This window comes from Microcaecilia unicolor, chromosome 1 (assembly GCF_901765095.1).
Source record: "Microcaecilia unicolor chromosome 1, aMicUni1.1, whole genome shotgun sequence".
Classification (NCBI taxonomy): domain Eukaryota; kingdom Metazoa; phylum Chordata; class Amphibia; order Gymnophiona; family Siphonopidae; genus Microcaecilia; species Microcaecilia unicolor.
Window position 1 is genome coordinate 450,822,297 of NC_044031.1, and position 24,208 is coordinate 450,846,504.

Genomic DNA, 24,208 nt, shown 5'->3' on the forward strand with positions numbered 1-24,208 from the left:
CTTCAGGGCACAGACCGTGTAAGTCTGCCCAGCACTATCCCCGCCTCCCAACCACCAGCCCTGCCTCCCACCACCAGCTCTGGCACAGACCGTATAAGTCTGCCCAGCACTATCCCCGCCTCCCAACTACCAGTCCCACCTCCCACCACCAGCTCAGGGCCAGACCGTATAAGTCTGCCCAGCACTATCTCCGCCTCCCAACCACCAGCCCCGCCTCCCACCACCGGCTCTGGCACAGACCGTATAAGTCTGCCCAGCACTATCCCCACCTCCCAACTACCAGTCCCGCCTCCCACTACCAGCTCTGGCACAGACCGTATAAGTCTACCTAGCACTATCCCCGCCTCCCAACCACTAGCCCCGCCTCCCACCACCAGCTCTGCCACCTAAACTTGGCTAAGCTCCCAAATATACATTCCTTCTGAACAGGATTCCTTTATGTTTATCCCACACGTTTGAATTCTGTTACCGTTTTCATCTCCACCACCTCCCGCGGGAGGGCATTCCAAGCATCCACCACTCTCTCCGTGAAAAAGTACTTCCTGACATTTTTCCTGAGTCTGCCCCCCTTCAATCTCATTTCATGTCCTCTCGTTCTACTGCCTTCGCATCTCTGGAAAAAATTCGTTTGCGAATTAATACCTTTCAAATATTTGAACGTCTGTATCATATCACCCCTGTTTCTCCTTTCCTCCAGAGTATACATGTTCAGGTCCGCAAGTCTCCCCTCATACGTCTTGTAACGCAAACCCCATACCATTCTCGTAGCTTTCCTGTGCACCGCTTCAATTCTTTTTACATCCTTCGCAAGATACGGCTTCCAAAACTGAACACAATACTCCAGGTGGGGCCTCACCAATGACTTGTACAGGGGCATCAACACCTCCTTTCTTCTGCTGGTCGGAGACAACTCCAAGGGAAGGTGGGAGTGATTGTGAGAATATGAAGCCTGCTGTCCTCAGAAAATACTTGCTACACGTAAATATCTTCACTTTCTCCTAGGATAAGCATGCTTCTAACTTCTCACAAGTGGGGAATCCCTTGCAACCAGGCTCACCGAAAACAACAAACATTGGACAATTGGGCCTCGAAATGGAGAGGACATAATGCAGATTAACCAGAAACTATATACAATCTGAATGAGAGTGAAGCCTGGAACAGAATAAAACTGGCCTAGGAGGGTGGAGTTGGATTCTAGACCCCAAACACATTCTGCAACACTGACTGCCCAAACCGACTGTCATGTCGGGTATCCTGCTCAAGGCAGTAGTACGATGTGAATGTGTGGACTGAAGACCACATCGCAGCTTTGCAAATTTCTTCAATAGAGGCTGTCCTCAAGTGGGATATCGACGCAGCCATGGCTCTGACATTATGAGCTGTGACATGAACCTTCAACACCAGCCCAGTCTGGGCATAAATGAAAGAAATGCAATCTGCTAGCCAAACTGAAATGGTGAGTTTCCCAATGGCAACCCCATCATGTTGGGATCAAAAGAAACAAAAAGCTGGGTGGACTATCTGAGGGACCTTGTCTGCTCCACGTAGACCAGTGCTCTCTTGCAATCCAAGGTGTGCAAGCTGCTTTCACCAGGATGGGCATGAGGTCGGGGAAAGAATGTTGGCAAGACAATTGACTAATTCAGACAGAAATCTGACACCACATTCGGCAGGAACTTAGGGTGCATACGGAGGACTACTCTGTTGTGATGAAACTTAGTATAAGATACATATACTACTAAGGCCTGATGTTCATGGACCTTACAAGATGAAGTAACAGCCACCAAGAAAACAACCTTTCAGGTCAAGTACTTCAGATGGCAGGAATACAGTGGCTCAAAAGGAGCTTTCATCAGCTGGGTGAGAACAACGTTGAGATCCCATTACACAGGTGGAGGTTTGACAGGGAGCTTTGACAAAAGCAAACCTCTCATGAAGCGAACAAGTAAAGGCTGTCCATGGATGAGTTTACCTTCTACACGTTGATAAGAACTAATTGTAATAAGGTGAGCCCTTATGGAGTTGGTCTTCAGAACAGACTCTGATAACTGTAGAAGGTATTCAAGCATGGTTTATGTAGGGCAAGAAAGGGGATCTAAGGCCTTACTTTCACACACCAGACGGTAAACCTCCTACATTTAAAACAGCAACACCCCTTAGCGGAATCTTTCCTGGAAGCCAGCAAGAAACGGGAGGTACCCTCCAAGAGACCCAAGGAAACAAATTCTACGTGCTCAACATCCAAGCTGTGAGAGCCAGAGACTGGAGGCTGGTATGTAGAAGTAACCCCTCGTTCTGAATAATAAGAGTTGGAAAACACTCCAACCTCCACAGCTGTTCGGAGGATACCTCCAGAAGAAGAGGGAACTAAATCTGCCACGTCCAGAACAGCGCGATCAGAATCATGGTTCTGCGGTTTTGCATGAGTTTCAACAAAGTTTTCCCCACTAGATGTATTGGAGGATACGCATATAGAACACCTGTCCCCCAATTGAGAAGGAAGGCATCTGACGATAGTCTGTCGTGGGCCTGAAGCCTGGAACAGAACCGAGGGATGAAAAAGATCCACCGAGGGGGTGCCCCATTCTCGGAAGATCTTGTGGTCTATGTCCATGCTGAGAGACCACTCGTGTGGTTGCATTATCCTGCTCAGTCTGTTGGCCAGCGTATAGTTTGTGCCTGCCAGATAAGAGGCTCAAAGGAACATGCCATATTGGCGAGCCCAATGCCACATCCGGACGTCCTCTTGACACAGAGGGCATGATCCGGTGCCCCCCTGCTTGATGGTGTAATACACTACAACCAGATTATCTCACCAAATTGTTCTCATCCAAACAGACAATCGATCTCTGAAAGCCTTTTGAGTGTTCCAGATCGCCCGAAGCTCCAGGAGAGTGATCTGAAGATTTGTTTCCTGGGCAGACCAAGCACCTTGAATGTGCCAATCTATATGAGCGCCCCATCCCAGGAGAGATACATCTGTCATCAGCACTTTTTGTGGCTGAGGAATTTGGAATGGAAATCCCAGAGTCAAACTGGATCGAATTCTCCATCACTGAAGAAAGCATACAAGCTCTGGGAACACTTGGATGACTTTTAAATTCCCCGTGGCTTGATACCACTGGGAAGCCAGGGTCCACTGAGCTGATGTCATGTGAAGATGTGTCATGGGTGTAACGTATACTGTGGAAGCCATGTGGACTAACAACCTCAACATCTGTCAAGCTGTGACCTGCTGAAAGGCACAAAACCTTGAACGCAAGAAAGACAAGATTGTTCGCTCGCATTTCTGAGAAACCCTCTGTATGTTGAGCAGGGCTCCTATGAACTCCAATCACTGGACAGGATGTAGATGGGACTTGGGGTAGTTTAAAATGAACATAGTAGCTAGAACCTGAATAGTCACTCGCATGGACTCCCAAGCACCGTCCTCCGAGGTGCTCTTCGCCAGCCAACTGTTGAGATATGGGAACACATGGACTCCCAGTCTGCGTAGTGATGCTGCAACTAACACTAGACACTTGGTAAAGACCCTGGGAGCTGACGCAAGGCCAAAAGGCAACATGCAATACTGAAAAGTGATGTGTTCCCAGCCGGTAGGCTGGAAGTATCGGGATGCAAGTATATGCATCCTTTAAAAGTTCAGAGAGCATAGCCAATCATTTTTCTGAATCATTTAGAGAAGGGTGCCCAGGGAAACCATCTTGAACTTTTCTCAGACTAGGAATTTGTTCAGGGCCCTTAGGTCTAGGATGGGACTCATCCCTCCCTGTTTTCTTTTGCACAAGGAAGTACCTGGAATAGAATCCCTTCCCTTCTGTCGCGTCTCTCGCGCTTGCCGCGCTCTCGAGGACCTTGGCATCCTTTCAGGCTTCTTCCCCGGGAGCACGGGGTTTGTGAGTCCATAGGCCACTACCGTGGAGCGGCAGTGGCAGGCAAGATCACCTTCCAGGTGGAGATGAGACAACCCTGGACCGGAACCCCGGACTGGAGTTCTACACAGGAATACTCGGAACTGGAACGCACCGGACGGGTGCGCACTGGAGTGGGGCCCGCTAGCCTGGACACACTGGAGTGGCCCCACTGGACTGGAACATACAGGAGTGAAACCCGCTGGACTGGAACACACTGGACCTAGGCTTCACCTACACTTGACCGCCTTTCCACGAGGGTTGAGCCCTCAGGTTCTGGCAGCCGGTAGGACTTACAGGAAAACCCGGAACTGGAACTTGCAAGCAGGAACAGCAGGAATGAAGATCCAGGAGTGCCCCCTGGCACCTAGGCGGAGGCAAGGCAGACAGGCAGGGACTGTCCGGGTTCTGGCAGTCGGCATGTTTCACACAATGACTAGTAAACTGTACCCAGGCTAATAGGAACGCTATACCCAGGCAAACCAGTCATACACAAGAAACATACACAGAGCGAACTCAGGAGACTTAGGAAGCTATACACCAGCTAACCACAAAGCTGTGCCCAAGCTAACAAGTCATGCACTGGAAACATACACAGAACACTAGCAAAGCTATACACAGGCTACAAGCCACACGGTGCCTAAGCTGGCTAGTCAAGTATTAGGAACAAACACAGGGAACTAGCAAAGCTAAGCACAGGCTAACAAGCCAGACGGTGCCTAAGCTGGCTAGTCTACCCTAGGAACAAACACAGAGAACTAGCAGAGCTATGCACAGGCTACAAGCCAGACGGTGCCTAAGCTGGCTAGTCTACACTAGGAACAAACACAGAGAACTAGCAGAGCTATGCACAGGCTACAAGCCAGACGGTGCCTAAGCTGGCTAGTCTACACTAGGAACAAACACAGAGAACTAGCAGAGCTATGCACAGGCTACAAGCCAGACGGTGCCTAAGCTGGCTAGTCTACACTAGGAACAATCACAGTCTTGGGATAGTGGCTAGCAATGGCGGCTAGTCTAACACTAGGAACAATCACAGTCTCGGGATAGTGGCTAGCAAGGGCGGCTAGTCTAACACTAGGAACAATCACAGTCTCGGGATAGTGGCTAGCAAGGGCGGCTAGTCTAACACTAGGAACAAACACAGAGAACTAGCAGAGCTATGCACAGGCTACAAGCCAGATGGTGCCTAAACTAACTAGTCATGCACTGGAAACAAACACAGAGAACTAGCAGAGCTATGCACAGGCTACAAGCCAGACGGTGCCTAAGCTAACTAGTCTAAACAAACACAGAGCACTAGCAAAGCTATACACAGGCTACAAGCCAGACGGTGCCTAAGCTAACTAGTCATGCACTGGAAACAAACACAGAGAACTAGCAGAGCTATGCACAGGCTACAAGCCAGACGGTGCCTAAGCTAACTAGTCTAAACAAACACAGAGCACTAGCAAAGCTATACACAGGCTACAAGCCAGACGGTGCCTAAGCTAGCTAGTCTAAACAAACATAGAAACTCACACAGAGCAAACACTGAAACTGTGTACAGAGCACTCTATACACCAGGACCTTTAGATGAGATGCAAAGGCCAGGACTGTAGTCTCCAAGTGACTAATAAAGCCCTTCAACACCAGAGCCACAGCTGCAGCAATCACCTTGCAACCAAACAGAGGCTTGACACACAGAGCAGTCAGCCCATAGGAAGGAACAGCGGGAGCCATCTTGGATACTGGCAAAGAGGAGGAGGCGGCAGCCAACTTGGAAGAGGCATAGCCCACACAGGTGAGGTTCAGTAGGGCAATCAGCACACAGAGCCAGAGAGAACCTAAGACAGACACAGACACAGAGACAAGCAGAAGCCAGCACAGACACTGACTCCCAGAAACAGGGTAAGTCTGAGGGTTGTCACGGCCACAGACGGGACACCTTCTTCCCCTGGTGGAATGGGTTCAACCACATGGGCCTTTAGAAGGGCGGAGAGTTCCTCTGCAAGTACCTGCCTGTGCTGAGAACTGAATGAATAAGCTCTCGGTGGGCAATTTGGAGTTTGAGATGCCAACTGAGGGCGTATCCGAGATGGACTATTTGAAGAACCCACCGGTTGGGGGCTATAAGAGCCCACCTTTGGTGAAAATATTTTAGCCTCCCCCCGACCAGCAAGTCATTTGGGATGGACACTGACAGTGGCTATGCTCTGCTGAAGCCAGTCAAAAGCTTGTCCCTTGATTTGCCTGGGAAGCAGCAGGGGCCTTAGGCGCATGCTATTGATGTGAAAGAGCGCACTGGGGCTGAGCCTGAGTAGGCTGGTGAGCCAAAGGGTTGTACCTATGCCTAGGATAGTAATAGGTACTCCTCCTTGGCTTGCCAAAAGTCCTCCCAGCTGAGAAGGTTGATGCAGAAGGTGCCCGGCGGGAGAGAGAAAAGATTGTATCAGTGTATTTCTAGATTTGGTCAGCGACCTCCTCAACCTCTTCAAAAAGGTTATCCCCCCAGGAAGTGGCATCCGCCAACCGCTGTTGAACAGAATGTACCAAGTCAGAAACATGCAGCCATGAGAGTCTGTGCATTGCTATACTTTGAAAAGATATGCTGGATGCCATGTCAAAAGTGTCGCAAGTGCCCCTGGCCAAGAACATTCAACACGTCTAATGATGTTTGACCAACTGGTGAAAAGGCTCGGCCTGCTCCAGAGGGAGCGTGTCTACCAAGTCTGACAGCTGTAGCACTGAGTTTCACAAGTAGATACTTATGAAGAGCTGATAGGATTGCATACGGGAGATGAGCATCGAAGTCATTTACATCTTCCTCCCAAAAGAATCCAGGGTTCTAGCTCCTCTGTCTGGGGCGCTGAGTCATAGTCCCTGGAACTCATGGCTCTTTTGAGAACAGATTCCACCACTATGGGATTGTGAGGCAACTGAGGCCCATCAAAAAGCAGATATACCGTGGATCCGATGCTGGGTGTAAAATCTTCTTGGGCATAACTGGGACCAATAGAGGAGGTTCCCAGTTCCTGACGAGGACTTCCTTGAGTACCTCATAGAGAGGTTCAGTCACAGTCTCCTTAGAAAGAAGTATAGTCCAGGACCTCGAGCATCTTGGACCTGGGCTTGTCCTCCACTTCCACAGGAATGGGAATAGCTCAGCCATTTCCATTACAAAATATGGAAATGAAAGGCTCTCCAGTGGAGACCGTCTCCTTTCAGGTGGAGAGGAGGGTTCAGAAGGAATCCCATAAGACTCATCTGGACAAAAGTATCTGGGATCCTCCTCTGAATCCCATGAACGCTCCTCCTAAGTGTCAAACAGTATCACCCTATGGGACTGCCGAGAATGAACCTGCCTCGGTGCCAAGGAACCATGTCCTCAAGAGCGGCGTCGAAAAGTCGATTTCCACCTCGACTCCAGTGAGGCTTCCCTCCACCAATGTCTTGGGGGGGGGGAGGGTGCCGGCTTGAGTGGCCGCAACGGGAGGTAAGGTAGGCACAAGCACCCCCAATACTGATGCACACTATTGCATTAGGCCATCCAGCAGCTCCGGGAGTAAGGCACAGATGCACTCATCGAGGGCCGACACTAGGAAAAGCTGGGGTGCCAGCTGAGGTGCAGGTTGAAGAATCACTTGAGTCAATGCCGGAGTGGGATCTTGGCTGCTTGGAGACAGGAACATCAACACCTCTTGTATAGAGGGAGAGCGATCCTCCTGGCACTGACACTTCTCATGTGCCGAATCCTTCGATGCCCCAGAGCTCCCGGCACCATGCATTGAGGGTGTCCAATGATGGTTGTTTCTTGGCCTTCGCCTGAAGAATGACACCAAGGCTCCTCGGTGCAGACAAGGCTGTTGTCAAATCCTCACGTTGCCTTGGGGTTGGGTCCAACGGAAGGTCCCGGGAGGGGGGGGGGCCTGCACAGGAGGAGGACTCGAGACAGGTGAAGACCAACTTGATGCTTAACTGCTCCCAGTGTCTAAAGGTATAACAGCAGGCCACGTTTACTGAAGTTCCCAATACCAGTGCAATGCTCAACATCGAGGCACCAGACTTGGCTCCAAAAATCTTCTCGTTGAGCCTCTCAGGAAACCTGGGTCCTCTTCTTCATGTGAACAGTTAGTAGGGCTATGGTTGGGCCCAAGAACTGCAGACACCAAGAATGGGTGTCTTTTCCCGAGATAGTCCGACTGCACCGGGTACAGCACTTAAAGCCACTGGGAATCTTCATGGATGGAAAAATTTAATTGGCTAAATTAAACAGCTGGATGGTGCCTGAAAAAGAGGCAAGGCACAGAGAAAAACAAAGGAAGAGACCCAACCGAAGTCAGGGTCTAAAAGCAGCCTGATGTAGACGGAAAAAATAATAAAATTTAAAACCGGGCAGAACGATTTTAAAGAAATTAAAGGAAGGGTAAAAAAAGGGTTCCAATAAAAAGAGCCAAAGAGAGGACAATAGAAAAATAGCCGGAAGGCACAAAACAGCTCTCAAAAAACCAGGCGAGTGAGGACAAAAAACAGCACCCTTCTCCTCACACGGAAGAAAGAAGAAACCACGTTCGCGCGACGGGCGGGAAAGCACATGAGCAGTGGAGCACGGCTCACGCTCCACTCTCTTTTACTATGGCAAATACCATACCGGGCGATGTAGATCGGCGTCACCCACTTGTGAGAAGATAGAAGCCTCCTCAGAGAACATAGGGATCTCTAGTATCACAAATGAAGGGTGTTTTTTTGCCTCAAAGTGGCAGCAAGCTACTTTGCAAGGAACTCTCACATTCATTTATCCCCCCCCTCCAAAATTGTACTGGCCCTCTGGAAAAAACTGGTGACCCAGGCAGAAAATGAAATTCTCTATGGAGCCATCTCAGTATTTTTCTTATGTTCTCCCATATGTGGGGGAAAATTCTGTTCCCCTCCCCCTTCCCCACCAGTTTTCCCTACATGAACAGCTTAGATTCCTGTGTGGCAAATGGATAGAAACTATAATGTGACACACATATATGGAAGGTGACTTGGTGGTAATGTAATGGAAAGGTACTTAACACCCCTGGTCAAAAGGGACTAGGGTCTCTACTTCCAATACCCTACTGTGGAAGTAATTAGGGCTCAGAAAAGAGAGCCTGCACCCTGCAGTACTGGGTTGCTAGGTCCAGTGTGTCAGAGACGAGAGAAATTCTTTAGGAAATCCTCACCCTGCTGAAGAGGAACAGAGGCCAGTGGGGTGCCCAAACCCTATAGGAAGGGGCTACTTGGCGACAAAAGGAAGCAGTCCATAAAAGTGGGCTTGTGTTCAACAGAGCTTAAGAAACAGAGGAGGAAAGTAAAAGTAAGAGGAGCAAGAAGAACTGAGGACCCTGACAGAGTTTGTCAAAGAACTATTTGGAGACAGCGAATACAAAGAATTGTTCATACACAGGGTGTATCTGGCCTTTTCATCTAAAGAAATCATTTCAATAAAGTCTGTTTTTATTCAGAAACTTTCTTGAAGGCTGGACACCTAGTCATGCCTGCTTTGTGGTGTAAAAATTGCAACTACGAGGGTGACAATCCTCCACAGAAGCTTTAGAGTTTGGTCCCCTACCGCCCATCATGGCCTTAGTGGTAAAGAGAATGGAGTTTTGTCCCAGTCCCATACTGTACACCTAGCATAAAGCTTCCCAGCTATCCAGGCCCTTCCACATATTTTGGTAAAGTTATGCTGTGACCTCCTGAAACAAAGCAACTGCTGTCAGGACTACATCTGTCAAAGGGGCAGCCTTTATTCTTTCCTAGAGCAATATGTGTTTATTATGGCAACTATTGAACTTGTATATAAAATAATCTGCACATGGCCCTCTCTAGTTGAAGTGTATGGTACCCACACTGCCTCATCCCTGCCAGTTACTACTTACAGGGCCGGTCTTAGCAACTGTGGGGCCCTGCACAGACCAGTTCAGTGGGAACCCCCATATCCTTGCCTAGCCCCGCCCCTACCTACCCCCTTTTGACGATATTTATTTTTTACATGCTTTGCCGCCCCCCCCACCTTAACGTGCGCTGCTGGTCTACTGGCAGCGCTTCTTCCACTGAAGTCTCACAAGGCCATTGCTGGAACTCTCGGCAGTCATTTTGAAGAACGCGGCAGTGGGCAGGAAAGGGTGGGGTTCTTTCCTGTCCTGAAGAGGTCACTAGATCACCAGGGTGTGTTGCGTTAAAGTAGGTTGGAGAGGACCATGGGGCCCCTGGGAGCACAAGGCCCTGTGCGGCTGCCTCTGTCGACCCTGACTACACAATAAAAGCACTGTGTATTTCTATTTACCTTCTGGGGAGAAGGGAGCCTGGTCAGTATCCAAGTACAGCTGAGAAAAAACAGGTCGTGGTACAACACTATTGCACCTCAGAGACGCTTCTATGGAATTGTGTAGTGCTTCTTCAAACCGGGCAGATTTGAGTTGCCCTGCATATGAATTCCCCATGATCTGAAGAGACAGAAACAAGATTTATCTTTACCAGTAAAACAGAATATTCACATTTGAACATTACTATTCAGAATAATTCAATAAACGATCTACAGTGTCTATACAAAGTCTACATCCTTTTCCAAATGTCCACATTTTGTTGTGAAATATTCTGGAAGTACAAAGCATTAACACAATGAGGCATATTTTCAAAGCACTTTGGGAGGCTAAGTTCCATAGGTTTCTATGGAACTTTGGGAGGCTAAGTGCTTTGAAAATGAGCCTCAATGTATCCTCCATATATTCACACATTCTACCCCACAACAGCCAAGTGAAATAAACACCAAAATAGATGGTAACTGAAACTGGGGCATTCGATCGCATCCAGAACCAAAGCCAAAATCAAAAACATCGCCCTTTCCTCTCCCCCCCCCCCCCCCCCGAGAAAACCTATCCCGCTGGGCCAGCATCCCCAGACACAAACCCATCCCCCAGGAGGTGGTCCAAGCAGGAGCAACTCCCAAGTTGCTTCTATCCCTGCCAGCTCTGCAATCAAAATGGCTGCCACAACTTCCTGCAGCAGCCTCATGAGACTACCATGGGATATTGTGGCAGCCATTTTGAAACTGGAACCAGCATGGGCAGGAATGACTGGGGATTGCTCCTGCAGGTTCCAATTTCAAAATGTCTTCAATGACCTCCCATAGCAGTCTCATGAGGCTGCTGTGGGAAGTCGTAGCAGCCATTTTGACTGCAGAGTCAACAGGAGTAGGAACAACTCAGGAGTTCCTCCTGCCTGAAGCCACAACTACACCACCAGGATTTTGAAGTTAGACCTGGGGAGAGCAGAGTTGGTGGGTGATCCAAGGGGACATGATTTCTGCCGGGGAGGGGGGGGAGGGCTGGCCTGGTGGGATGGGCTTCCTACATGCAGAAGGGGCGGGGAGGAGAAAAGGATGACAGGATGGCACAGAGTGGTCACGGGGTGGGGAGTTTTGGTTTTAGCCAAAAATGCACTTGCATTTTTAGCCTAAACTGAAGCATGGTAAATCCAGATTTCCCAGCCAGTTTCGGCACCAAAGCAAAAAAAAAAAAAAAAAATCGGTCGGTCTCTACTCCAGCAAGGCTTAGAAAACAAAATAGAAAAGATGGAATAGGTGGTTGGATAAGTGCCTCCTCCCACCTAGCCCCCCCTTTTTTTAAACTTCTGTAACAATTTTAAATATTTTAAGCTGTTGGGTAAGCAATCTCCTTCTAAAAGACACACAAAAGTGTATTAACCCCACCTCCGTTGAACTGTACTGATTCACATGATGGCAGGTTAAATTCAGAAGTTCCTGTGGGTTCCCTCTGCTGGGCAGTGCATTCCAAACAAACCAAGAGCACCAAAACGCTGACTAAGGAACTCCTGGACAAAACTCTGAAAAGGCATAAATAAAGCAGGCGATGAGTATGAAAGAATTGCAAAAACCGTTAATAAAAGTTTATGAAAATGGAAAGGAGGAAAAAGAAAGCCTGTAGATCTATGGCACTGCAGCGGAGGACCAATGCTGTTAGATTAAGGGTCCAAGGGTATTGGAGGATATAAAATATGGGCTTAATATGTCATCTATTGGTTAGAAGAGAATGTTACAGTATATAATAATTAATTCTCAGAGCATGGTCAGGACTATTATTAAGAAATGGAAGGTGTATGACACCATGAAGATGATACCCCAAAAAGGCTTTTTCTCTAAACTAGGCAAATCAGAAAGGAAGCCAAGAGACTAAAAGCAAATTTGAAAATAGCTAGTCAAGTACGCATGGGACAATATCATCTCAAGCATTCCACAGATATGGCCTGTGTGGTAGTCTGGCAAGAAGTACCATATTAAATCTCAAATGAAACATGCATAGAAACATTCAGGAAACACTGTAGCCATGTGGCAAATAAGTTTTGTGGTCTGATGAAACTGAAATAAAATGATGGGGTCAATATTCAGAGTGAATTAACTTGGCAAGAGAGGATCCTGCCCAGTTAAATCACACTGGGTGGTCCAGGAGACAATGCTGAGTAGCAATTAACTGGATGGTGCCATCAACTACCACCTCTGATTACTGTGATACTCGCTAATATGGTCCACAAGTGTAGTCAGAGAGGAGTTAGGAGTTTATGTGGAATCTGGAGATATTTCAGTTATAGTGTCCACACAGCTAACCAGGCATGTAGGACAAAACAAAAGGCAGTTCTAACTTCGCCCAGTTTACTATGCGGTTATGGCAATGGGTATCAGTCATAGTTGCGTAACTTCTTGGTGCCATGGAAGAGCCAGACACGGAATATCTGGGTCTAATTTAGCTAGCAACAGGTAGCATTTATAGAAATGCTGACTGCTGTTGGCTGAATATTAACTTATTTCTCTTTCTTTCCTGTATACTTTTGGGTCAAACTCAACACAGCACATCACTCCGAGAACTCAAACCCTACACTGAAGCACAGTGGTGGCAGTATGTTATGAGGATGTTTCATCAACGGTGAAAATCTGCTGCCCATTGCAAGAAATTGAGATGGAAGTTCACTTTCCAATGTAACTCCCCAGATATGCAAAGTTGGTGGAGACCTACCACAGACTCACAGTTGTACTTGCTGTCAATGATGTTACAAGTACTGACTTGGAGGGGGTGGGAAACAGAGTTTTACCCAAATTATATACAGAAAGTAAAAATGTAACACTAACTCCCTACAAAAAAATATTTCTTCACCTTGAAAGGGATAGAGTACAGTACAGTAAATTGCTGAATGGAATAAAATTCATCATTTAGGGGGTAATTCTATAAAGAGAGTGCCACCAGCATCTAAGGTGTTCATTTTCAAAAGAAAAACCTGTCTTAAAAGCAACACAAAGTAGCAGATGGATTTTTTTTTTTTTTTTGCAAAAATTAAGTTGCGATTTTTGAAACTCAGAACTGGGACATTTTACTCCACAATTTATCTAAATCGCAAGGGGGCATGTTTTGAGTGGGACTTAGGTGGACTTAAAATCTGGACTTTTTTGGCGATAATAGAACAGAAAAAAAAGGTCCAGGGCAAAAAATATGCATATTTTTATCTAGACCCGTTTCAGTCAGGGCTAAGTAAAACAAGTTGCCCTAACTGACCAGCTAACCACTGGAGGCATTAAAACATGACCCCCTAATATCCTAGGGGTCACTGATTCCCTCCCACCTTCCAAAGATGTGACACTGACAGCAGATACCAGTGTCTATAACAGCTCCAGATATTATGGCAATTCCCCATGAAAGCAGCAAGTAGATGGAGTAGCCTAGTGGTCAGTGCAATGGACAGTGAATAATGTGACCCAGGTTCAGTTCCCACTTTAACTCCTTCATTTCAGTACAATGTGTGAGCCCTCCTAGAATACAGAAATTCTTCCTCCACCTAAATATGTAAGTGACTTGAAAGCCTGAGAACTATTGTAGTGGTGGTCCTTTAAGTACAGTAGGTTTTCTCTGTTCCTGGAGGGCTCACAATACAATATGGAGGGGTTTAGGTGGGATTTATACCAGGGTCTCTTTATGTGACGTCCACTGCACTGACCACTAGACTGCCCCTCTGCAGTGTGGGGTGTCTGTGTGGCCAGTATACTAGGAATGCTGCCAGACAGACATCCCTCCCTATGGTTTGTTCTTCTACATTTTTCCCTGGGATTTTTTTCCTTCGAAAATGGCACTTACAGATGGATGTTTTTAGCATAAAACATAAAAAACAGTTTCTTCTCATTTGATTATGGCTGTGAGCGAGACTTTTTTTTTTTGAGACTCCAGCAAGACGTTCCAACTCAGACTTAGACATCGTATGGAAAATACCCCTCCACATGTGTAAATGCCAATATTCTGGATACGTGCCTAAATGCAATGGCACATAGTTTAAAGGTGGACTCTGGAGAGACTATGGGCTCTGTGCACAGGTATGTGAACATAGGAATATCAACTGTGGTATTCCTGCCACGTTCCTATATTTATTTATTTAAAACATTTAAATAAATGGAGTGGAGGAGTGGCCTAGTGGTTAGAGCACTGGTCTTGCAATCCATAGGTGTCCGGTGCAAATCCCACTGCTGCTCCCTGTGATCTTGGGCAAGTCACTTAACCCTCCAATGCCTCAGGTACAAACTTAGATTGTGAGCCCTCCTGGGACAGAGAAATATCCAGTGTACCTGAATGTAATTCACCTTGAGCTACTACTGAAAAAGGTATGAGCAAAATCTAAATAAATATCTAAATAATAAATATACTGCCTATCACTAGGCGGTATACATAAAAAACATACATAAAATAAAACCAAACAACAAACCAATCAAACTCTGTGGTATTCTGCCCTCTCTGAGTAATTCGAGGATGGTTGCTATAGAACAGCATAGTTTTTGGGTGTGTAACTGTATCTACCTCTAGGCTCCAAACTCCAACTCTCCCATACTTTCTTCCCATACCTTTATACACTTCAGCCAATATAACATTGTAAATCTAACAAGCCAATACAAAACAACTTTCAAGCTGACACAAAGGGTATGATACATACCTGTAGCAGTTGTTCTCCGAGGACAGCAGGCTGATTGTTCTCACGACTGGGTGACGTCCGCGGCAGCCCCCACCAACCGGAAATAAGCTTCGCGGGACGGTCGACACGCAGGGCACGCCCACCGCGCATGCGCGGCCGTCTTCCCGCCCGTGCGCGACCGCTCCCGCCAGTTGAATGACTAGCAAAAAATATGAAATACACAACTCCAAAGGGGAGGAGGGAGGGAAGGTGAGAACAATCAGCCTGCTGTCCTCGGAGAACAACTGCTACAGGTATGTATCATACCCTTTCTCCGAGGACAAGCAGGCTGCTTGTTCTCACGACTGGGGTATCCCTAGCTCTCAGGCTCACTCAAAACAAGAACCCAGGTCAATTGAACCTCGCAACGGCGAGGAAACAACAGAAATTGACCTACGAAGAACAACTAACTGAGAGTGCAGCCTGACCAGAATAAATTCGGGTCCTGGAGGGTGGAGTTGGATTTACACCCCAAACAGATTCTGCAGCACCGACTGCCCGAACCGACTGTCGCGTCGGGTATCCTGCTGGAGGCAGTAATGTGATGTGAATGTGTGGACAGATGACCACGTCGCAGCCTTGCAAATCTCTTCAATAGTGGCTGACTTCAAGTGGGCCACTGACGCTGCCATGGCTCTAACACTATGAGCCGTGACATGACCCTCAAGAGTCAGCCCAGCCTGGGCGTAAGTGAAGGAAATGCAATCTGCTAGCCAATTGGAGATGGTGCGTTTCCCGACAGCGACCCCTAGCCTGTTAGGGTCGAAAGAAACAAACAATTGGGCGGACTGTCTGTGGGGCTGTGTCCGCTCCAAGTAGAAGGCCAATGCTCTCTTGCAGTCCAATGTGTGCAACTGACGTTCAGCAGGGCGGGTATGCGGCCTGGGGAAGAATGTTGGCAAGACAATTGACTGGTTAAGATGGAACTCCGACACCACCTTCGGCAGGAACTTTGGGTGGGTGCGGAGCACTACTCTGTTGTGATGAAATTTGGTATATGGAGCATGAGCTTCTAGGGCTTGAAGCTCACTGACCCTACGAGCTGAAGTAACTGCCACCAAGAAAATGACCTTCCAGGTCAAGTACTTCAGATGGCAGGTATTCAGTGGCTCAAAAGGAGGTTTCATCAGCTGGGTGAGGACGACGTTGAGATCCCATGACACAACAGGAGGCTTGATAGGGGGCTTTGACAAAAGCAAGCCTCTCATGAATCGAACGACTAAAGGCTCTCCAGAGATGGCTTTTCCTTCCACACGATAATGGTAAGCACTAATCGCACTAAGGTGATTCCTTACTGAGTTGGTCTTGAGGCCAGACTCTGATAAGTGCAGAAGGTATTCAAGCAGGTTCTGTGCAGGGCAAGAACGAGGTTCTAGGGCCATGCTCTCACACCACACGACAAACCTCCTCCACTTGAAAAAGTAACTCTTTTTAGTGGAATCCTTCCTAGAGGCAAGCAAGACCCGGGAGACACCCTCAGACAGACCCAACGCAGTGAAGTCTACGCCCTCAACATCCAGGCCGTGAGAGCCAGAGACTGGAGGTTGGGGTGCAGCAACGCTCCGTCGTTCTGCGAAATGAGAGTCGGAAAACACTCCAATCTCCACGGTTCTTCGGAGGACAACTCCAGAAGAAGAGGGAACCAGATCTGACGGGGCCAAAAGGGCGCGATCAGAATCATGGTGCCGCGGTCTTGCTTGAGCTTCAGTAAGGTCTTCCCCACCAAAGGTATGGGAGGATAAGCATACAGGAGGCCGGTCCCCCAATGGAGGAGAAAGGCATCCGACGCTAGCCTGCCGTGTGCCTGAAGTCTGGAACAGAACAGAGGCAGCTTGTGGTTGGTCTGAGAGGCGAAAAGGTCCACCGAGGGGGTGCCCCACGCTCGGAAGATCTTGCGTACCACTCTGGCATGGAGCGACCACTCGTGCGGTTGCATGACTCTGCTCAGTCTGTCGGCCAGACTGTTGTTTACGCCTGCCAGGTACGTGGCTTGGAGGAGCATGCCGAACCGACACGCCCAACGCCACATCCCGACGGCCTCCTGGCACAGGGGGCGAGATCCGGTGCCCCCCTGCTTGTTGACGTAATACATTGCAACCTGATTGTCTGTCCGAATTTGGATAATTTGACAGGACAGCCGATCTCTGAAAGCCTTCAGTGCGTTCCAGATCGCTCGGAGCTCCAGGAGGTTGATCTGCAGATCCTTTTCCTGGAGGGACCACAGACCCTGAGTGTGGAGCCCATCGACATGGGCTCCCCACCCCAGGCGAGATGCATCCGTCGTCAGCACTTTCGTGGGCTGCGGAATTTGGAATGGACGTCCCAGGGTCAAATTGGTCCGGATGGTCCACCAGAGCAGTGAAGTGCGGCAACTGGTGGAGAGGCGGATGACATCTTCTAGATTCCCGGTGGCTTGAAACCACTGGGAAGCTAGGGTCCATTGAGCAGATCTCATGTGAAGACGAGCCATGGGAGTCACATGAACTGTGGAGGCCATATGACCCAGAAGTCTCAACATCTGCCGAGCTGTGATCTGCTGAGACGCTCTGGTCTGCGAAGCCAGGGCCAAGAGATTGGTAGCCCTCGCTTCGGGAAGGTAGGCCTGAGCCGTCTGGGTATTCAGCAGCGCTCCTATGAATTCCAGAGACTGAGTAGGCTGGAGATGGGACTTTGGGTAATTGATCACAAACCCCAGCAGCTCCAGAAGTTGAATAGTGCACTGCATGGACCGGAGGGCTCCTGCCTCCGAGGTGCTCTTGACCAGCCAATCGTCGAGATATGGGAACACGTGCACTCCCAGCTTGCGTAGATACGCCGCCACCACCACGAGGCACTTTGTAAACACTCGTGGGGCAGAGGCGAGCCCAAAGGGCAGCACACAATACTGAAAGTGCCGTGCGCCCAGGCGGAATCTGAGATACTGTCTGTGAGCTGGCAGTATCGGGATGTGAGTGTATGCGTCCTTTAAATCCAGGGAACATAGCCAATCGTTTTTCTGAATCATTGGCAGAAGGGTGCCCAAGGAAAGCATCCTGAACTTTTCTTTGACCAGGAATTTGTTCAGGCCTCTCAGGTCTAGGATGGGACGCATCCCCCCTGTTTTCTTTTCCACAAGGAAGTACCTGGAATAGAATCCCTGCCCTTCCTGCCCGGGTGGTACGGGCTCGACCGCATTGGCGCTGAGAAGGGCGGAGAGTTCCTCTGCAAGTACCTGCTTGTGAAGGGAGCTGAAAGACTGAGCTCCCGAAGGACAATTTGGAGGCAGGGAGGCCAAATTCAGGGCGTATCCGCACCGCACTATTTGGAGAACCCACTGGTCGGAGGTTATGAGAGGCCACCTTTGGTGAAAAAGTTTTAACCTCCCTCCGACCGGCAGATCGTCCGGTACGGACACTTGTAGGGCGGCTATGTTCCCGTGGATCCAGTCAAAAGCCCGTCCCCGGCTTTTGCTGTGGAGGCGCAGGGGGCTGCTTAGGCGCACGCCGTTGACGAGAACGAGCGCGCTGGGGCTGTCCCTGTGCCTGGCGAGGCCTTCGGGCCGGCTGGTTGTACCTACGCTTTGCAAAAGAATAGGGTGCAGCCTGCCGTGCCCGGGAAAAACGCCCACCCGTGGGGGCGGGTGCTGAAGGCGCCCGGTGGGAGAGCTTGTCGAGAGCGGTTTCCCGCTGATGCAGTTGGTCCACCATCTGCTCGACCTTCTCACCGAAAATGTTATCCCCCCGGCAAGGGACGTCAGCCAGTCTCTGCTGGGTGCGGTTGTCCAGGTCAGAGGCACGCAGCCATGAGAGCCTGCGCATCACTATACCTTGGGCCGCAGCACGAGATGCCACGTCACAGGTGTCAAAAATCCCCCTGGACAGGAACTTTCTGCACGCCTTCAGCTGCCTGACCACCTCCTGATAAGGCCTGGACTGCTCCGGCGGGAGCTTATCGACCAGGTCCGCCAGCTGTTGCACATTGGTCCGCATGTGGATGCTCATATAGAGCAGGTAAGATTGGATGCGGGTCACGAGCATGGAGGATTGGTAGGCCTTCCTCCCAAATGAGTCCAGAGTGCGAGACTCCCGCCCCGGGGGCGCCGAGGCGGTATCCCTCGAACTCCGTGCCCTCTTGAGAGCAGAATCCACGACCGCTGAGTCATGGGGCAACTGGGGCCGCATGAGCTCTGGGTCAGAGTGGATCCTGTACTGGGACTCTGCTTTCTTGGGAATGGTGGGATTAGTTAGTGGTCGCACCCAGTTCCGGAGCAGCGTCTCCTTCAGGACATTGTGCAGCGGTACCGTGGAGGACTCTCTAGGTGGTGATGGATAGTCGAGGACCTCGAGCATCTCGGCCCTCGGCTCTTCCACAGAGACCACGGGAAAGGGAATGCTTATAGACATATCCCGCACAAAGGAGGCAAAGGAGAGACTCTCAGGAGGTGAGAGCTTCCTCTCCGGTGACGGCGTGGGGTCCGAGGGAAGGCCCGTAGACTCCTCTGAGGAGAAATATCTCGGGTCCTCCTCTTCCCCCCACGAGTCCTCATCCTCGGTATCGGACATTAGCTCATGTAGCTGCGTCCGGTACCGGGCCCGGCTCGACGTCGAGGCACCGAGGTCTCGGTGTCGTCGAGCGGTGGACTCCCGCGCCGGCGGGGACGGAGCTCCCTCCATCGACGTCGACGGGGACTCCACCTGCGTGGCTGTCGAGACCGGCACCGCAAGCGGCGGCGGTGTCGACTGCCCCGGCGCCGGGCTAGAGCTCGCCGGCGCCACAGTCATCGGCGCCGAGGGCGCAAGCACCCCCGGCGCCGGCACAGCCTGGCGCATCAGCCCTTCCAGGATCCCCGGAAGGATGGCTCTGAGGCACTCGTCCAGGCCCGCTGCCGGGAAAGGCGGTGGGGCCGGTAAGGGTGTCGGTGCCGGAAGCTGCTGGGGGCCAGGAGACGGCACCGAGGTGCCGGAACCCCGACGCGTCGGTACCTCCACCACCGACGGAGATCTCTCCTCTCTGCGATGACGCTTCGGCGTCGACTCCTCTTCAGGGCGCACCGAGGGCTCCCGGTGACGGCGCTTCTTGTCTTTTTTCCGGTGCACGTCACCGGTGCCGGAGGGCATGGAGGAGGAGGAGGTCGATCCCCCTCGGTCTCGGGGTACCGGGTCCGACAGGGTTCGGTCCCGTGGCTCACGAGTTGAGGGAGTGACCGGGGCCGACTGCCCACGCGGTCTCTCTACCCCACTCTCGCCGGCGGACCGGCGGGCCGACGGGACCTGTTCTCCTGGGGTCGCTGCCATCGGTGCCGATGTCTCGGGCATCGATACCGGTACCGAAGAACCGGTCTTCGATACCGATGCCGTCGAGGTCGACGTCGAGGGGCCGGCGCAAGTTCCAAAAAGACGGTCCCGCAGAACTTGCCTCGCAACCTGAGTCCGTTTCCGGAGACCGAGACACAAAACGCACGACTTGAGATTGTGCTCCGGCCCGAGGCACTGGAGGCACCAAGCGTGGGTGTCGGTCTGCGAGATCGGCCGGCCGCAGCGACCACACTTTTTAAATCCACTCGGGACCTTCGAGGACATCGACGGAAAAATCGCGTCGGCGAAGTCAAAGTCGGCAATGGTGGCTAAAATCACACCACGAAAACTGAAACCGACCGAGCGGCCACTAGGCCGCAACGAGGCGTCCCCGCTAGAAAGCGAGGGAAAAGAAGGAGCGCGTGCTCCACACGCGCAAAATTCTTTTTTTTTTTTTTTTTTTTTTTTTTTTTTAATAAAAGAGAAAGAAGAAGAGGCCGAACAGGCCAAAAGCAACGATCCGCGTAAACGCGGTCGAAAAAATCCGGCGGCTGAAACGAGAGAGAGGGGAAAACACAACTCTCTCAGTCGCGGAAAAAAAGTAACTGGCGGGAGCGGTCGCGCACGGGCGGGAAGACGGCCGCGCATGCGCGGTGGCCGTGCCCTGCGTGTCGACCGTCCCGCGAAGCTTATTTCCGGTTGGTGGGGGCTGCCGCGGACGTCACCCAGTCGTGAGAACAAGCAGCCTGCTTGTCCTCGGAGAAAACTAGAATACACATGGGGACAGAGCTAACCTTGGAGCAGGCAAGGAAGGTGGAATAAAAGTGAATGATGTAGCCACTACATTTACAGACTCTCTTCTACTGATCTGTGTGCTACATGACCCAAAGAAAATGAGTCTTAGAAGCCAAAGATTCTGGGATGTGCTACAGTAACACTATGCTGCATTGATGTGAGATAAACATCACTTCTTGGTTTAAACCATGACAGTGAAGCGATGTAGACTTCCTTAGTAATTGGTAACAACACTGGAAGACAGCTCATGGCAAATGAAAGGAGCCCAGACAGAACGGAAGGTGCTCTTGATTGCATATCTCATCATCTGATTCAGTCATGAACCTGACTGGTCCCAAAGGGACAACCTTTGATTTGCTACTATACATCCAGTCAATCTGAAGAATTTTGCAATCCCTTCATAAGCACACTTAAATGATAAGTAGAAGAAAAGGGTTCAAAAGATTCTCCGAGATAAAGGAAGGAGAGCTGCCCTATAAACATTCCATGAAAACTGCACTCCTGCATGCTAAGTCTGGCCACCAGAATCCCACTTTAATTTATCTCCCTTGCATTCTCTTTGTGTCAGACAGCTGGAACTGGCCTCATAAAACTTGTTTGCCTGCACTCCAAAGCTGAAGTGCCTTGTCTGGGAGACAGGGCTGGACCTGGATGGTCTCGATGGATTCCAGAGATGCTTTGCATAAAACACATGAGACTATGGTTTATTTAATTTTGTGGGTAGTTAGATTATGTAGATTTGATGATTATTCAGTGAGGGGGAATGAAACACACATAATAATCATTATAGTCTTTTCCAAAGAAATCTCTCTCATTACAACTAATTGCTTGCCTAACACTCAAATTTACACTTTCTTTATACACTAACATTGGAACTCGGACAATCATAAAATATTTATTAACTATGATTCACTAGAATCTGTCTTATAGCTAGATAATTATCTGATTAGTTGGACTGGCAGTTGGGAGGACATTGTACTAGTTCTTACGACACCCCTATTTTGCCTACAATACCTCACAGGGGACCCGTGCTGCTGTCATAACCTCACTCCTAAAATGATGAATGTCTATGGAGACAAAAACTCATAGTAACACCTTTTTCAGGTACATCCGAAGCAGAAAGCTTGTGAGGGAATCTATGGGACCGCTAGTTCATAAAGGAACAAAAGGGGCACTCAAAGAAGAAGGCCACAACGGAGAGATAGGGTATGATACATACCTGTAGCAGTTGTTCTCCGAGGACAGCAGGCTGATTGTTCTCACGACTGGGTGACGTCCGCGGCAGCCCCCACCAACCGGAAAGAAGCTTCGCGGGACGGTCGGCACGCAGGGCACGCCCACCGCGCATGCGCGGCCGTCTTCCCGCCCGTGCGCGACCGCTCCCGCCAGTTGAATGACTAGCCAAAAAAGATGAAACACACAACTCCAAAGGGGAGGAGGGAGGGTAGGTGAGAACAATCAGCCTGCTGTCCTCGGAGAACAACTGCTACAGGTATGTATCATACCCTTTCTCCGAGGACAAGCAGGCTGCTTGTTCTCACGACTGGGGTATCCCTAGCTCTCAGGCTCACTCAAAACAAGAACCCAGGTCAATTGAACCTCGCAACGGCGAGGGTACAACAGAAATTGACCTACGAAGAACAACTAACTGAGAGTGCAGCCTGACCAGAATAAATTCGGGTCCTGGAGGGTGGAGTTGGATTTACACCCCAAACAGATTCTGCAGCACCGACTGCCCGAACCGACTGTCGCGTCGGGTATCCTGCTGGAGGCAGTAATGAGATGTGAATGTGTGGACAGATGACCACGTCGCAGCCTTGCAGATCTCTTCAATAGTGGCTGACTTCAAGTGGGCCACCGACGCTGCCATGGCTCTGACACTATGAGCCGTGACATGACCCTCAAGAGTCAGCCCAGCCTGGGCGTAAGTGAAGGAAATGCAATCTGCTAGCCAATTGGAGATGGTGCGTTTCCCGACAGCGACCCCTAGCCTGTTAGGGTCGAAAGAAACAAACAATTGGGCGGACTGTCTGTGGGGCTGTGTCCGCTCCAAGTAGAAGGCCAATGCTCTCTTGCAGTCCAATGTGTGCAACTGACGTTCAGCAGGGCGGGTATGCGGCCTGGGGAAGAATGTTGGCAAGACAATTGACTGGTTAAGATGGAACTCCGACACCACCTTCGGCAGGAACTTTGGGTGGGTGCGGAGCACTACTCTGTTGTGATGAAATTTGGTATATGGAGCATGAGCTTCTAGGGCTTGAAGCTCACTGACCCTACGAGCTGAAGTAACTGCCACCAAGAAAATGACCTTCCAGGTCAAGTACTTCAGATGGCAGGTATTCAGTGGCTCAAAAGGAGGTTTCATCAGCTGGGTGAGGACGACGTTGAGATCCCATGACACAGTAGGAGGCTTGATAGGGGGCTTTGACAAAAGCAAGCCTCTAATGAATCGAACGACTAAAGGCTCTCCAGAGATGGCTTTACCTTCCACACGATAATGGTAAGCACTAATCGCACTAAGGTGATTCCTTACTGAGTTGGTCTTGAGGCCAGACTCTGATAAGTGCAGAAGGTATTCAAGCAGGTTCTGTGCAGGGCAAGAACGAGGTTCTAGGGCCCTGCTCTCACACCACACGACAAACCTCCTCCACTTGAAAAAGTAACTCTTTTTAGTGGAATCCTTCCTAGAGGCAAGCAAGACCCGGGAGACACCCTCAGACAGACCCAACGCAGTGAAGTCTACGCCCTCAACATCCAGGCCGTGAGAGCCAGGGACTGAAGGTTGGAGTGCAGCAACGCTCCGTCGTTCTGCGAGATGAGAGTCGGAAAACACTCCAATCTCCACGGTTCCTCGGAGGACAACTCCAGAAGAAGAGGGAACCAGATCTGACGGGGCCAAAAAGGCGCTATCAGAATCATGGTGCCGCGGTCTTGCTTGAGCTTCAGTAAGGTCTTCCCCACCAAAGGTATGGGAGGATAAGCATACAGGAGGCCGGTCCCCCAATGGAGGAGAAAGGCATCCGACGCTAGCCTGCCGTGTGCCTGAAGTCTGGAACAGAACAGAGGCAGCTTGTGGTTGGTCTGAGAGGCGAAAAGGTCCACCGAGGGGGTGCCCCACACTCGGAAGATCTTGCGTACCACTCTGGCATGGAGCGACCACTCGTGCGGTTGCATGACTCTGCTCAGTCTGTCGGCCAGACTGTTGTTTACGCCTGCCAGGTA

The 24,208-nt window shown here is 50.1% G+C and overlaps 1 protein-coding gene across 2 annotated transcripts in view; it reads right to left on the minus strand.

The window, feature by feature from the left end:
- GREB1L (GREB1 like retinoic acid receptor coactivator) overlaps positions 1 to 24,208 on the minus strand; it is a 294,440-nt gene that overhangs the window by 232,482 nt on the left and 37,750 nt on the right. For both annotated transcript variants that reach the window (XM_030212882.1, XM_030212875.1), the window contains exons 2-3: positions 11,629 to 11,762; positions 10,204 to 10,363 (exon numbers count right to left, since the gene is read on the minus strand). In XM_030212882.1, the coding sequence (XP_030068742.1) occupies positions 10,204 to 10,360 (157 nt within the window). In that variant the 5' untranslated portion in view covers positions 10,361 to 10,363; positions 11,629 to 11,762. The remainder of the gene's footprint in view (positions 1 to 10,203; positions 10,364 to 11,628; positions 11,763 to 24,208) is intronic.